Source organism: Mobula hypostoma, chromosome X1 (assembly GCF_963921235.1).
Source record: "Mobula hypostoma chromosome X1, sMobHyp1.1, whole genome shotgun sequence".
NCBI lineage: Eukaryota > Metazoa > Chordata > Chondrichthyes > Myliobatiformes > Myliobatidae > Mobula > Mobula hypostoma.
In genome coordinates, this window is record NC_086128.1 from 35,715,977 (window position 1) to 35,731,394 (window position 15,418).

A 15,418-nucleotide genomic window follows, 5' to 3' on the forward strand; every position below is an offset into this window, starting at 1 on the left:
CACGCATTAGTTAGATCAGAGCTCCATCCTGTGGCTAAATTTGGTACTACAAGGTCATACAACATGCAGCTCATTACTCATTTTCCTCATGAACTCCAAAGGCCAAAAGTAAACCTGGACACATACAAAACTTAACAACAGCGGCAGCCAATCTTAGAGTTTAGATGAAGGAGTGGACATCTATGGATGCACATTACTGATGACACAGAGTTACATCTTGTACACTTGTATAAAGTGATCTCTCATCCTCCTTTGTTCCAAAGAGAAAAACCCTAGCTCGCTCAACCTATCCTCATAAAATATGCTCTGTAATCCAGACAGTATCCTGGTAAATCTCCTCTGCATCCTCTCTAAAGCTTCACCTTTAAGCTGTGAAGTCTGGAACACACAAAGGATGGCTGAAATGAAAGTTCTGGTTAAAATTCACGTGGAATACAATAAATTTTTTTAAAAACTGCTGGAAACGCTCAGCAGGTTGTACACATCAGCAGGAGGGAGCAAAGTTAATATTTTCAAGTCAGTGGCTCTTCACATGGGGGAGGATGTGCTAACCCTGATTTGGGTTCAGCAGGATTATACCAGAACTTAAGCAGTTACTGACAAGCTAAAAAAAACTGAGGTGAAAAAGTTGAAATAGAAGCAAAAAAAAATGTTAGAAGTACTCAGCAGATTAGACAGCATCTGGAGAGAGAGGAACAGGGTTAATGTTTTAGGACCAGTTAGTATAGTGGACTGAACTGTGCCAATGGTGACTAATGGATCGAATGGAGACTGCTTGCATTCAGCAGTTTACAGGTTAAGTAGGAAGCAGACACTCACAGGTCCATTATGAGCTCAGAACAAGATGTGTGATAGACGCTGCTCGATGAAGCTCAAGTACTTTACAAAGCATGATGATTATAAAGCTTTTAAAATGACATATGCTTTGTGAGCTTTGTTCACCTATTGACCTTCAACATTACTAGGATGCTTCCCTAAGATGGCAGTAGCAAAGAGGATAGAGAACAGACAGCCATGACAGACATCAATAGTGTCTTCAATTATCAGACTTCAATTAATAGAACAGAACCAACAGTAACAAATTTAAAAGAATTGTGCTGCATTTTTAAACCTTTGCCTTTGAATATAAGTTTGCAATATGCTGATATTTTACTTTCTTAATAATGCAAGAAAGCAAGTAATAATGTTTAAATTTGCTTTTAAATATCTGATGTTTTACCTGTACAAACCAGATGCATTGGTGATGACCAGTTCATATAACTCGTTTTCCTTCACTTCCTCCAAAAACAGTGTTTGTGGTTGTTCATCTTCAGAGAAGTTAACAGGAATAAATTCATAAAACATTGATTGCGGACATAGAAGGTAATGTCGTTCCTGCTGTTCTGGCCACAGATTCACTCCAATGAGGCCTAGGAAATAGGATCAAGATGTTTCAGCAAACATACTCACATTTGTTCTAAGCGCCCTTGAGCTAAATCGGGGAAAATAAAAGAGCCAGTGTTCCAGTTCCTCCCTGCTGTTCAATGATTCTTGTTGGAAAGTATGCACAAGGACAAGAGGGGCTGAGAGTGTCAGGCTCCAGTTATGCAGTCTGTCAGTACTCGCTGGCGGCTCGCCATAGCAGGGGCCAAATCCTTTGCTTGAGCCCAAGAGCAAACTGTAAATGGACTATTCTATGCCAGGGCTCATCTTATTTGGTTTATTTATTCACAGACTGTGTTGCTCATCGGTCATTTCTAATTGCCATTTTAGTTAACATATGAGCAGTGTTTGATGCCTCTGGGGCTGTACTCCCTGGAGTTTAGAAGACTAAAGGGAGAGGGGCTCCTCTTATTGAAACCAGTCGAATACTGAAAGGCCTAGACAGAGTGGATGTAGAGAGGAGTCTAGGACCAGAGGGCACAGCATCAGAATACAAGGCACCCCTTTAGAACAGAGATGAGGAGGAATTTCTTTTGCCAAAGGGTGGTGAATCTGTGGAATTGACTGCCACAGATGACTGTGGAGGCCAAGTCATTGGGTATATTTAACGTGGAGATTGATAGGCTCTTGATTAGTAAAGGTGTCAAAGGTTACAGGGAGAAAACAGGAGAATAGGGTAGACTCAATGGGCCAAATGGCCTAATTCTGCTCCTATGTCTTATGTCTTAGAACAAAACACACTGGTGTGGGTATAAAGGCACATAGCACAGACAAGGTGATGGAGGTACTTTTCCTTCCCTGAAAGGCATTGGTGAACCAGGTGTGTTTTTATAACAATTACGACCACAATTACAAATGTTTATTTTTTAATTCCAGATCATTTCAAATTCTTACACTTAAATTCCCCAAAGATCTGAACTCGTGTCTCTCCATCAACTTTCCTGCCCTTTGGATATTGGTTCAGTAACTCCACCACCATGCCAATGCAAGTTCAATCAGTGTCGTTAATCATGAAAATTCATCTTCGGGATTGTCCAATGGCTACATTAGGTAAAGACCAGAGGAACATTTCACGCCCACCATTCCACATCAAAACCAAGAACATAAGATCCCCTGCAGGTGCACATCAATACAGACGATCCCTATATAGGATTACACTGAAACTGCAGTATGGTATCAGGCCGTTTGAACCAATCACATGGTCCACGGCCACTTTATTAGCTACACCTGTACATCAATGCAAATATCTCATCAGCCAATCATGTGGCAGCAGCTCAATGCATAAAAACATGCAGTCGTGGTCAAAGAGGTTCAGTTGTTCAGACCAAACACCAGGATTGGGAAGAACTGTGATCTAAGTGATTTTGACTGTGGAATGATTGTTGGTGCAAGATGGGGTGGTTTGAGTATCTCAGATACTGCTGATCTCCCAGTATTTTCACAAACAGTCTCTAGTATGGTGCAAAACACGAACAGCATCCAGTGAGTGGCAGTTCTGTGGGCAAAAATGTCCTCTTAATGAGAGTGGTCAGGGGAGAATGGCCAAAGTTGAAAGGAAGGTGACAGTAACTCAAATAATCAGACATTACATTAGTGGTGTGCAGAAGAATGTCTCTAAATGCCCAACATGTCAAACCGTGAAGCGGATGGGCCACAGCAGCAGAAGACCACGAACATACACTCAGTGACCACTTTATTAGGTACAGAGGTACCCAACAAATTGATCACTGTTTGTAGAATCATCAGGATCAATTCAATCCTTTCCAGAATCAGATTTATGATCACTAACCAATATGGCGTGAAGTTTATTATTATGCAGTACACTGCAAAGTATGACTTTAAATTACAAAACAAATAAGCAGTGCAAAAAAAAAGCGATAATGAGAGTGCCCGTGGGTTGGTGTTCTGTTCAGCAACCTGATGGCACACGGGAAGAAGCTGTTCGGAAATTGGTGAGCTAAACCCATGACGTTATGCTAACGTTGCAGAAATTCTAGAATCCACCATGTTCACATTGGAAGGTGGACACCAGATGGTCAATTTCACTGGGGAGATAACTGCTCTTACTCAGCTTTATTGAGTCAGTAGTTTACGTGTTCCAAATACGTTCTCACAAAGGGCAGGCTAAATTACAAGGTTTTCACATGAAGCACCAGCTTCCTCCTCATGGCACCTCTGAACACCACAGGAGATCCTTTCTCCTTGTAGCTATAAAACCCTACAACAACAACTCCTCCTCCTCAAGTATACAAGTATATGGTTTCATTGCACATCTGTGTTTTGCATTATTACTTTTTAAAGCACATTTTGTATTTTTATACCTCAATGCTTACATTTTGTATTTATTTCTGACTGAACAACCTTGCAACAATAATTTCCTTTGGGATAAATAAAGTTTTATCTCATCTTATGGCCTCTGTCTACACTTCTCCCTACCTCTGTAAAGCAACCGCCATATTCAAATACCCTCCTATCCCCAAAATTTTCTCTTCTCCCCACTCCCATCAGGTAGGTTATATAAAAGCCTGAAAGCATGTGCCACAAGGCTCAACGACAGTTTCTATCCCACTGTGCAAGACTATTGAACAGACCTCTTGTACAATAAGGTAGACTCTTGACTTCACATCTACCTCGTCATGACCTTGCACCTTATTGTCTGCCTGCACTCCACTTTCTTTGCAACTGTAACACTTTATTCTGCATTCTTTTATTGTTTTCTCCATGTGTTACTGCAATGTACTGATGTGATGAAATGACCTGTATGGATAGCATGCAAAACACAGAGAGTGGCGGGTGCCTGCAATGCACTTGTTGAGGTGGGTAGTAGAGGCAGATACATTAGGGACTTTTAAGAGACATTTAGATAGGCACATGAATGTGAGGGAGATGGATTGTGCTGGCAGTAGGGATTAGTTTAGATGACCATTTGATTACCAATTTATTTGGTCCAGCACAATGTTGTGGGTTGAAGGGCCTGTTCCTGTACTGTACTATTATAGGAAGGTTGAGGAAGCTTTAGAGAAGTTGCAGAAGAGGTTTACCAGGATGGTCCCGGATAAGAGAATATGTCTTATCCTATCTTATATCTATCTTATAGATTGAAACGAGTTAGGGATTTTCCCTTTGGAGCAAAGGAGAATAAGAGGCGACTTGAGAGAAGTGTGCAACAGAATGAGAGGCATGTGGCCCAGGTAGGTGAGGGTGTACGGGGATGCCCTGTCCATGTATCAGTTTTGATTCCGTACCACATGAAGGTTAATGAAACCTTGGGGCAAGTGATCATAATATAATCAAATTCACCTAGATTTTAAGAAGGAAAACCTGAAGTCAGTCGTTTCAGTATTACAGTGGAGTAATTACTTGATGGTAGTGTTTCCATGGTGTTGCAGGATATGGATAGAGGAGTACACGCAATTGTATTTCATTGATGAAAATAGCATTTGAAAATACTCAGCTTCAAATGATATTGATGGATAGGATGATTTTTTCCCCCAAAATGAATGAACCTACAATGATATTGCAAAGTATAAGTTAATAGCTGATGTCTTACACCTACATTTTCTGCAACAAGAAAGCCTAGAAATGGACATCATAGCTTGGGATAGGTCTGCTATCCAGAACAAATACTTCTGCTCAGCATTGTGAATTTTTGGAATTCCCTATCCCAGAAAGCTGTGGAGACATGACACCGAGTTTACTCACAAACGAAACGAGTAGAGTGTTAGTCATTAAGAGTGTCAAATGTTAGAACAGTTGATTTGGATCAGCCTTATGTTGTTAAATGGTCAAGCAGGCTCCAGAGGCACATAAAAGATCTCAGCCCGAAACATTGACTCTGTATTCCTCTCCACTGATTGTGCCTGACCTGCTGAGTTCCTCCAGCATTTTGTGTGAATGATTATGTTGATCATGTCTCAGGATCACAAACTGATTTTAGAACAGTGCAGCACAGTACAGGCCCTTCAGCCCACAATGTTGTGCCGACCTTTTAACCTACGCCACAATCAATCTACACCTTAATCCTCCATTTTTCTTACATCTATGTGACTATCTCGGAGTCTCTTAAACGTCCCTGATGTATCAGCCTCTGCCACCACCCCCGCACCCACTGTACTGCTGTTGCAAGGAACAAGGCGATGTATGTCAGTGATATTAAATCTGATTCTGCGTAAGAAAGAAACCTACCTCTGGCATCTCCCCCCTAAACTTTGTTCCACTCACTTTAAAAGGATGCCCTCTGGTATTAGCCACTGCCACGCTGGTGGGAAAAAAAGGTTCTGGCTGTCCACTGTCTAGACCTTAATCCTGGCCTGCTGAGTTCCTCCAGCCTCTTGTGCGTGTTACTCTGGATTTCCAGCATCTGTAAAATGTGTTTATAATCATTTGCACATTTCTGTCGAGATCCCCCGTAACCCTGTACATGGGAAAGGAAAGGAGTAAGCCACTCTGGGCCAAGTTTAATACTCTGGATCCGTCTCCAAAACCATCAACCAAGCTTTTGGCTTGGCAGCTTTCTCCCTACAATGCCGTTCTGCCTTGGGATAATTTTTCTATGTTAAAGGCACAAAATAAATTCAAGCTCATGATTGGAAGTATATCTCGGCGAGCCTGAGAGCTGCTTGCCTCATTTATCTGACCTTGGAACGTGACGAAACACAGAAATTTGTTAAGTAGTTAGGGTATTACGCTAAGCCAAGCGAATCCTCGTTACCTTCAGTGGCTGCATAAATAGGAGAGTAAATAGGAACACCTTCACAGTAGAATCGTTTCAGGTGATCACCGTACAGTTTGTTTGCACCAGAATCCACAGCAACAACCAAGTTGAGGTGGGGCCACACTCTGCGAGCAATTCCCTTAAATCCACTCACAAACTCTGCAGCAAGCTTCAACGCCCTTTGCGGATCAGGCTTCAACTGGGCATTTAACTTCAGGCGAACACCTTGGGCAACAGTCAGCTCTGGATTCACACGCCCCACCCTAATGTCCTCAACCAACTGTTCCCACCGAAGCTGCAGAAAAGCAAAAGCATGATAGATTATGGAAGCAAAGCTCGCCTCCAGGATCCCCAAAGTTTGATCTTTGAGGGCAAAAAGGAGGTGGATGTACTGTGCCTCAGCTGCAGCTGTTATTTCATATCCGACCGCGGGTGTCGAGTACGAGCTCAGTGAGTGTTTGGAAGCCATTGTAGAGACATAGCCGGAGCCAATTAGAAGGTCGGATTCTGATTTTCTCCAAACGGGTGGGTAGAAAAACTTTGCAGTTCTCTGTAGATTTCTGGTCTGTGGGTAGGTATTAATCCTTGCATTATAGCATGCGCCAAAGGCCTGTAACATGGAGAAAATCAATAGTTTTAGACAGTGTTAATATAAGGCAGTGATAGCAAAGAGTTTCAATATACTGGAGAAATCACTATGGTTATTTCTATAAGAAGTATCTATCATTTTAATAATAGGAACAAACCTGACTTTAAGGAATTGTTTAAAGATGACATTCCAACTGTAAACTTCACACTGGTCTGGAATGCCAAAGGTGGCTCTCCTCCTACCCGAGTAACAAACACAAAATGCTGGAGGAACTCAGCAGGTCAGGCAGCACTTATGGAGAGGAATAGAGTCAACATTTTGGGCCGAGACTCTTCATCCAGCATTTCATGCATATTAACTCTGGATTTCCAGCATCTTCAGAATCTTGTGTTGAGGATTTGATTCCCCACCTAATTAGATCACTTCAACTCCCCTCCACCCGAGCAACTCAACACCCATCCAGGTCAAGGCAGCCAATTCACCGACTCCCTCAGCCACATAGTGGCTGCTGTACACCTATGAAATAGTCTACAGCACAAGCCAAGGCTTCTTCAGTGCCACTTCCCAGTTTGGTACGGTGCAGCATCCTCTGACAATGTACAAGAACTACGCTGAGTTGTCAGGTCAGAAGAAAAGGTCATTGGCTGCAGTCTATCATCACTGCAGGACCTGTACAGTACGTGTCAGGACAAAGATATTGGCAGGAAAAACCATTGCAGACACTACCCACCCCACAAACCGCCTTTTCCAAAACCTCTCTTCTGGAAAGCGCTATAGAGCTATTAAAACCAACAGCTTCACACCATCTTAAACATTTTCTCCCCCAGGCAGATAAACTGGTCGACCATTCTAGTTAACCCCCTCACCCCCCCCTATCTATTACTCTCATCACTGCACTGTAAACACTTTAAACCACTTGTTATAATGCTACTTACATTGTAAATACATGCTGGTATTTATGTACTTATGCACTTTTTATTCATATCCATACTTAACCTTACTTTATTTTTTACTTTAAACTCTACCTTTCGTTATATCATTTTAAAAAAGTTGTTGGACTTTTTCTGTTGCAGGTTGCACCCCGACAATACACCGCAGCAAATTCCTAATACATTTGATTTTGATTTGTATTACTAACTGGAACCACACCTCCAGTTAAATCAGTTCAGTCAAGGAATAATAAATCACAACCCAACAATGTCAATATATTCTTAATAATTTCAGTAAGATTTTAAATTGTTAATATAATCAATATCTTCATATTGAAGTAATCCTTCAAAAACTTTCAATATTTTCATTTTGAAAACTTACTAAGTTTTGCTGCGAATCAGATTTTATTACTTTATTGATTTATATAATTAATTCATTTGTTTACTGGAACCAGGATCAATCACTAAAGAGCACCTAAGTTACAGAGAAAGGTTGAACAAGTTGGGTCTTTATTCTTTGGAGCGTAGAAGGTCGAGGGGGAACTTGATAGAGGTGTTTAAAATTATGAGGGGGATAGATAGAGTTGACGTGGATAGGCTTTTTTCCATTGAGAGTGGGGGAGATTCAAACAAGAGGACATGAGTTGAGAGTTAAAAGGCAAAAGTTTAGGGGTAACATGAGGGGGAACTTCTTTACTCAGAGAGTGGTAGCTGTGTGGAATGAGCTTCCAGCAGAAGTGGTTGAGGCAGGTTCGATATTGTCATTTAAAGTAAAATTGGATAGATATATGGACAGGAAAGGAATGGAGGGTTATGGGCTGAGTGCAGGTCGGTGGGAATAGGATAGGGTAAGAGTTCGGCACGGACTAGAAGGGCCGAGATGGCCTGTTTCCGTGCTGTAATTGTTATATGGTTATGGCTGATACTTGACAATGTCTGGATACTCTGTAAGGATTTAAAGCAGACTCACTGAGGTGAACGGGAGCTGCAAGCAGAAAAGCAGCATTGAGGCTCACTGTGACTGTCTAAACCAAAAAGCATAGATTGAAATTATGTACAGAAAATAAAAAGTGATCTAAATATGAACAAACAAACACTAAAATCTAAGAATATTCTACACTTTTAACTTGAAATTTCAGGATCAGTGAGATTATTTATCATTACGACATATCACCATCATAATTTCCTACACAGGCTCCATCCATTTGCAGGTATGATCATCAGATGAAGAGTGAGCAATACCACTACTTCAAGGCATTAAGGGGGTTGTAAGGACAAAACACTGGTGAGGGACTTTTACACTACAGCCAGGCGAGAGGCAGGCATCTCAAAACTGCAATTTTCTGTGTATATGCAAACTATCAGTTATTCCACCTCGACATTGCATGCTGCCCCACATTGTATTGTTTTAACTAATATCTAATTGTCTTACACTCAGCTTGTGAGCGTATATTTGCTTCTTTAAAGCCCAAACTCCATATGCTGCTGAGTTATGGCGTAAATCTCCACCGTATACAGAATAACTCATAATACAGATGCATACACACATTTAACAGTTGCGATTTACAAATATGATAGGGGGCAGAGTCCCTTTTTTATTTGTCCCACGTACATCAATTATATTTTTAGCTCATCTTGTTCTATCTTTCTTTGACTTACTGTAATGTTTGAACTTTTGTCTTCAGTGCCCTTTTATCAGGTTGATTACGTACACAAACTGGTGCAAGGATACAAGGGGGAAGGCACCTTCTGTTCCTTTCTCTTCAGCCGCTGCAGACATACATTCTCCTCAACTCAACCACCACCAGGCAATATTTCATCTTCCAGCGGGACCCTACCATCAAGCACATCTTTACCTCCCTCTCGCCACTCTCTGTTTTCCGCAGGGGTCACTCCCTCTATGGTTCCCTTCTCCCGTTTGTCCCTTCCCCCGATCTCCCTCCTGGCACTTATCCCTGCAAGTGGAAAAAGTGGTACACCTGCCCATTCACTTCCTCCCTCACTACCATTCCTGTCCCCAAACAGTCCTCCCAGGTGAGGCAACACTTCACCTGCAAATCTGTTGGGGTCACCTACTATATCCGGCTCCCGATGCAGTCTCTTCTACATTGGTGAGACCTAATATAGACTGGGGGAACTGCTTTGTTGAGCATCTTCACTCCATCTACAAAAAGCAGGATTTCCTGGTGGCCAACCACTTTAATTCTAATCTCCAATCCCATTCCGACATGTTGGTCCATGGCCTCCTCTACTGCCATGATGAGGCCACTCTCAGGTTGGAGAAGAAACACCTCATATTCAGTCTGGGTAGCTCCAACCTGATGGCATGAACAGTGATTTCTCCTTCTGGTAATTTCTCTTCCCTTCCCCCCCCCCCCTTTTTCTTCTTGAATTCTCCCCTCTGGCACCTTCTTACCTCTACTCTTTTCCTCACATGCCTATCACATCCCCTGGTATGCCTCCTCCTTCCCTTTCTCCCATGATCCACTCTCCTCTTCTATAAAGATTCCTTCTTCTCCAGCCCTTTGCCTTTTCCACCTACCCTCTCCCAGCTTTTTACTTCATCCCCCCCTCCCCCATCCACCTGGCTTCACCTACTATCTTCCAGCTTATACTCCTTCCCTCTCTCCACCTTCTTACCCCTTCATTTCCAGTCCTGATGAAGGTTCTCAGCCCAAAATATCGACTGTTTATTTATTTCCATAGATGCTGTCGAACCTTTTGAGTTCCTTCTGCATTGTGTGTGTGTGTAGTTCTGGATTGGCAGTATCTGCAGAATCTTTTGTGTTTAACATTCCATTTTCCAGTTTTCTCCTTGTGCAAAAGCACGTTCCAGTTCTACAACCCCCTCCCCCCACTTCCTGGGGGAATGGCTCAAACTCTCCTCTGCGAAGGCATACTCTTCATTGCCTGAGCAAGGTCATTGACTAACAATTACGTTGCTCTTTGCTTAAATGTCACTGAATTTGCTGATCATAATTTGTGCAGTGAAAACTATCTGCAGAATGTCTGGTTACATTATGTTTATGATTCACACAAAGACTTCCTGATGCAACTGATATCTACTTGGTTAGTCTTTGATTTAAATACATAGGTATATTACCCATCTCCTGTAGCATTGCTCACAACAAATTAAAATTTCAAAGGAAATCAAATTCTGCTACAATGTGAAACAATTTACTGCTCATCATCACTGCACACCCAAAATCGTACTACACTTTCTGTGTTTACACACCAAGTTTTCCATTGAGCACTGTACTCAGAAGTCAGTGAGAATCACGACATGGAACCTCAAAAATATATATCTTGGAGAGCAGCGGAGAGGCTGGAGCAATATTGCCTTAATTTGATCATAAGATATAGGAACAGAATTAGGTCTGCTCTACCATTCAATCATGACCAACATTATTTTCAACCCCCTCTTACTGTCTTCTCCCCATAAACCTTAACTCCCTTTCCAATCAAGAACATCTCAATCTCTACCTTAAATACACAAATGGCCTGGCCTCCCCGGTCCTCTGTGGTAACAAGTTCTACAGATTCATCATCCTGTGGCTAAAGAAATTCCTCCTCGTCTCAGTTCTAAAGGTGTGTTCCTATATTCTGAGGCCGTGCCCTTGGATCCTCGACTCTTCAATTAATAGATGAATGAAGTAGAAAGAAATCAGTAGTTAAATTTAAAGATTAAAGATTAACTTTATTTGTCACATGTACATCAAAACGTACAGTGAAATGCATCATTTGTGTCAAACCAAATCAGCAAAGATTGTGAGGGCAGCCAGGAAAGTGACACCATGCTTCCAGTGCCAACATGGCATTCCACAACTTACTAAGCCTAACTTGTACGCCTGTAGAATGTGGGAGGAAACCAGAGCACCCAGAGTAAACCCACGCAGTCACTGGCAGAACACACAAATTTCTTATGGACCGTGGCAGGAATCAAACCCCGATCAGTGATCACTGGTGCTCTAAAGAAACTGCACTCACCACTACGCTAGCATGCCCCCCTTTAGACATTAAACACAAAGATACACCACATTATATAAAGTTCTAGTACCTGATGGAAGTCATTAATTGCCGTTTCGACACTCAGTAAGATAGTGGTAGAGCCTGAGGTCCCTGATGTCACAGAGAGGGCACTTGGTCTCTCGGAAATCAATACGTTTTCCTCTCCTTTGCCAACGCGCTGGATGTAATCTTTATAGTGACCGTATTGTGTCAGGGGGTGAAAGTTGCAGAATGATTCACGGTCTGTAACTTCAGAGAATCGGTACACTTTTCCATACTCCGTGTTTCTATCCTTGTGCAGCCTGTGCAGCAGAGTGCTTTCCTGCACTTGTCGAACATCCTTGGTGCTGAGTTCAAGTCGTTGCCTCTGCCAAAGGCTTAGGAGGCTCACATACCTCTGAAAGAGGTACTGGTGCAAAAGGCTGAAGAAAGATCTCTTCTGGCCCGGCGACTTTCTGCAGATATAATACCAGAGCAATACCAATACCCACAGGGCAGGGATTACAAAGGCAGCAAGGAGAAGCATCTGTCAAGAAATAACCACTGTGAATACATCAAATACAAGTGAAATCCCACCATTATAAATACTACCTCCTAGTGATCTGCCACCAATTCAACTTGACACAATATTGCTGATGTCCCTCACCTTCAGGATTCTAATTTTGGATGTTGTCTGGGTGTATTCACGTTCTCTCCATGACTGTGTATTCTTTATTCCAGGAGCCAAGCTTCTTCCCTCATCACAAAGGTGTGAAGGTGTGCTGGTAGGCTAACTAGTGACTGTAAATATCCTTGGTGTAGGATAATGACAAAAAAGAAACAAGTGGGGGGGGGGGAAGAGGTTGATGGACATGTATGAAACAGAGTATGTTGCAAGGGGTACATGGGGAAAAGGGAGGGGTGATGAGACAGCTGCCCTTGAAATTGGCATTAACTTTACAGGGTGAATACCCTCTGTCTGTGTTGCAAGTATATATTATATGACTTTGTATGAAAGTAAGTTAATTTAATTAAACACGCTTCCTTAATTAACATCAACAAAGTAGAAAAGTTTTTAAAATAATCATTTGATAGTACTTTTCTCCAGCCCCATGGTTAGGAAACACTTAGAGGGAGACAGGACAAATGCAGGGGAACTGGAACTAGGCATCTTGGGCTGGCATGGATGAGTTGAACTAGAGTCTGTTTCCATGCTATGGCCAGTATCAACTTATTGTTTATGATTCCTAATCTTCCCAAATGTCTCCTGTATTGAAAGTCTCCATCTGAATTGAAACTCTGTGTTCAGTTTCCAGACTTTTCTCCTGCTGTTCTTCTAAATGTCTTACGATTAACAATGTCTGAATCTTTGACATCCAGACTAGTGTAGTTCTGGCTGTACTCACTGTCGCATCCTGCATGATTTTCAACACTTTTGCATCACATCTGTACCATTGCAATGGAATAAATCCAAGTTGTCAAATTATATTTATTTTCCTCATGCTTAACAGCATCTAAGTGAATGTTAATGTACCTTCTCTAAAGCAACAACGTTCTTCCTATAGGTCCTGAACTGCAAACAGTACTTTTAACTGTGAACCCATTAATGTTTATTATCTGTGTTCAATATATTCCAATGCAAATTAATAACTTTTATTTGTGGAAAAAAAAACTTATCAACTTTACTGCAAATTTGCAAACTTCAGACCCTGACCTCCAGGGGTATTTGTTGAACGAAAATCGATTGTCGCCCCCTTTAATAATGCTGCATTAGTTTACCATCTTTCATTCAGCGTCAACTCCATGTTCCCCGAATCATGCTTATCCAAACACCCCTGGATCTCATAAATGGTATAGATAAGCACAAGGCAGGTCAAAGATTATCAATTAAAGTATCACCGTGTATTTGTTCAAAATAAGTTGCAAATTCCTTTTCTCCACAAACGTCATCAGTGTTCAGATCTATATGAAGAGACACATCTAGCGTTTTCTTTTTTCTTCCCAGATTCTGCTTGGCCTGTTTTTCAAGAGTTTCACTTTCATTTCACGAGAGTCAAATTACCCAGTGATTATGGGTGGTGGAAACAGAATCGGGAGAGATCACGTGTATTTGTAATTTATGAATATGAGGCCTGAGAATATAGCCGAGAAATAACAGGAAATCTAATTCGTTCGTATTTGTCAGTCGGCATAACATTTTCTCGTGCATCGTGCGACGGTATTAATCATCATTTTATTTTCACCGCGAGGTTTTATTTTATTCTTCCGGGAATAACTGCTCTATATTTTATAACATTCCCTATAATATTCAGAAACGAATAGAATCAGACTTAAGCATGTCGGGGTCCGTCCCTGTATCACAGAAAACGGTGGGGGATTCTGACGACCCGCTCGGATTGTCAGCGAGCCCAAACTCCACCGCCCTTCACCACGGCCGCTAGTTACAGACGGGCTTTTACTCACCTTCCGCCTCAGCCGCGCTGCGAGCTTCGCACCCGGCGCGCTGACGTTAAAGCAGCGGAGGTCATCCTATAAACAGCAGAGAGCGGAACAGTTGCTTATTGCCACCCAAGCATTAGTACTGTTCCGCGTCAGTGTGCTTTTCTTAAATTTGCGTTCCCAAAGACTGCAAGTAGTTCGACCAAAAATGCCTAAAGAAGACAAGCTCAGGGGGTCAAAATTTGCTTTGTCCCAGTGTGGAGCTTGAACCCGTCGACCACTATGGTCCCTTTCCATACCATTTTTAAACTAATATAACTATGGTCATTGTTGTCAAAGTACTTCTGTCACCTCAGTCACTTGCCTGCCATGTTACCCAACAACAGGCTGGGCTTTACCCTCTCCATATACTGCTCAAGTAAACTTTCCTGAATGCCCCATCTAAACTTTTGAAGAAAGTTAAGATCCCCTATTGTGACAACCATATAATTCTTACAGCTCCACACAATCTCTCAGCATATTTGGGGACCCTTCAGTACAATTCCAATAATGTGATTATGCCTGCTCATTTCTCAGCTTCATCCATAAGGCCTCAGTGGGTGATCTATTTTCTCACTACTGTGACATACCACTTAATTGAAAATGCAACTCCTCTTCCTCCACCTCTATCCCACCTAAAACACCTGTACTTCAGAACATTAAGCTGCTAGTCCTAACCTCCCTTAGCTATGTTTCCTTTTATGGCTAAAATATCCCAGTCCCACATAACAATCTCAACCATTAAGTTCTTCCATTTTACCTGTCAACTTCCTGTATTGAAATAAGTGCAGATTAATCCTAATAGACTTATCTCACTTCTGGCCATTCTGCTGCCTGTCATATCTATTCAACTTCCCATCACTTTCCAGTCTCTTATTTGCCTCCCTGATGCTTGGGATCCCACTCCCATGCCAATCTATTTTAAACCCACCCTAGCTGCACTAAAAAATCTGCCTGCCAGGATATTGGTCCCCCTCCAGTCCGGGTTACTTCTGCCCAGAAAAGATCTCAATGGTCCAAAAATCTGAATTCCTGAATATACCAATATTTCAGCCAGGCATTCATTTTCAATATTTCCCTACTCTTAACCTCACTAACATGTGGCACTAGAAGTAATCCAGATTTCTACCTATAAGTCCTGCATTTTAACTTGTTTCCTAGTTCCCTATATTCACTCTGCAGGATCTCATCCCTTTCTCTGTTGATGTTACTTGTGCTAACATGAACAATGATGTCTGGCTGTTTACCCTCTCCCTTGTCAATTGTACTTGGTCAGAATCAGAATTAAAATCAGGTTTA

The 15,418-nt window shown here is 41.9% G+C and overlaps 1 protein-coding gene across 2 annotated transcripts in view; it reads right to left on the minus strand.

Annotated features, from left to right (window-relative positions):
• The window catches only part of ghdc (GH3 domain containing), a 30,152-nt gene extending 15,983 nt beyond the window's left edge, over window positions 1–14,169 (minus strand). Inside the window, exons 1-4 of one of the 2 annotated variants that reach the window (XM_063037300.1) lie at window positions 13,541–14,027; window positions 11,712–12,188; window positions 6,134–6,746; window positions 1,220–1,409 (exon numbers count right to left, since the gene is read on the minus strand). In XM_063037300.1, the coding sequence (XP_062893370.1) occupies window positions 1,220–1,409; window positions 6,134–6,746; window positions 11,712–12,188; window positions 13,541–13,591 (1,331 nt within the window). In that variant the 5' untranslated portion in view covers window positions 13,592–14,027. Of the gene's footprint in view, window positions 1–1,219; window positions 1,410–6,133; window positions 6,747–11,711; window positions 12,189–13,540; window positions 14,028–14,104 lie in introns of those variants that run through there. The other variant, XM_063037301.1, reaches the window with a different exon arrangement.
• Between the last annotated feature and the right edge of the window lie 1,249 nt (window positions 14,170–15,418).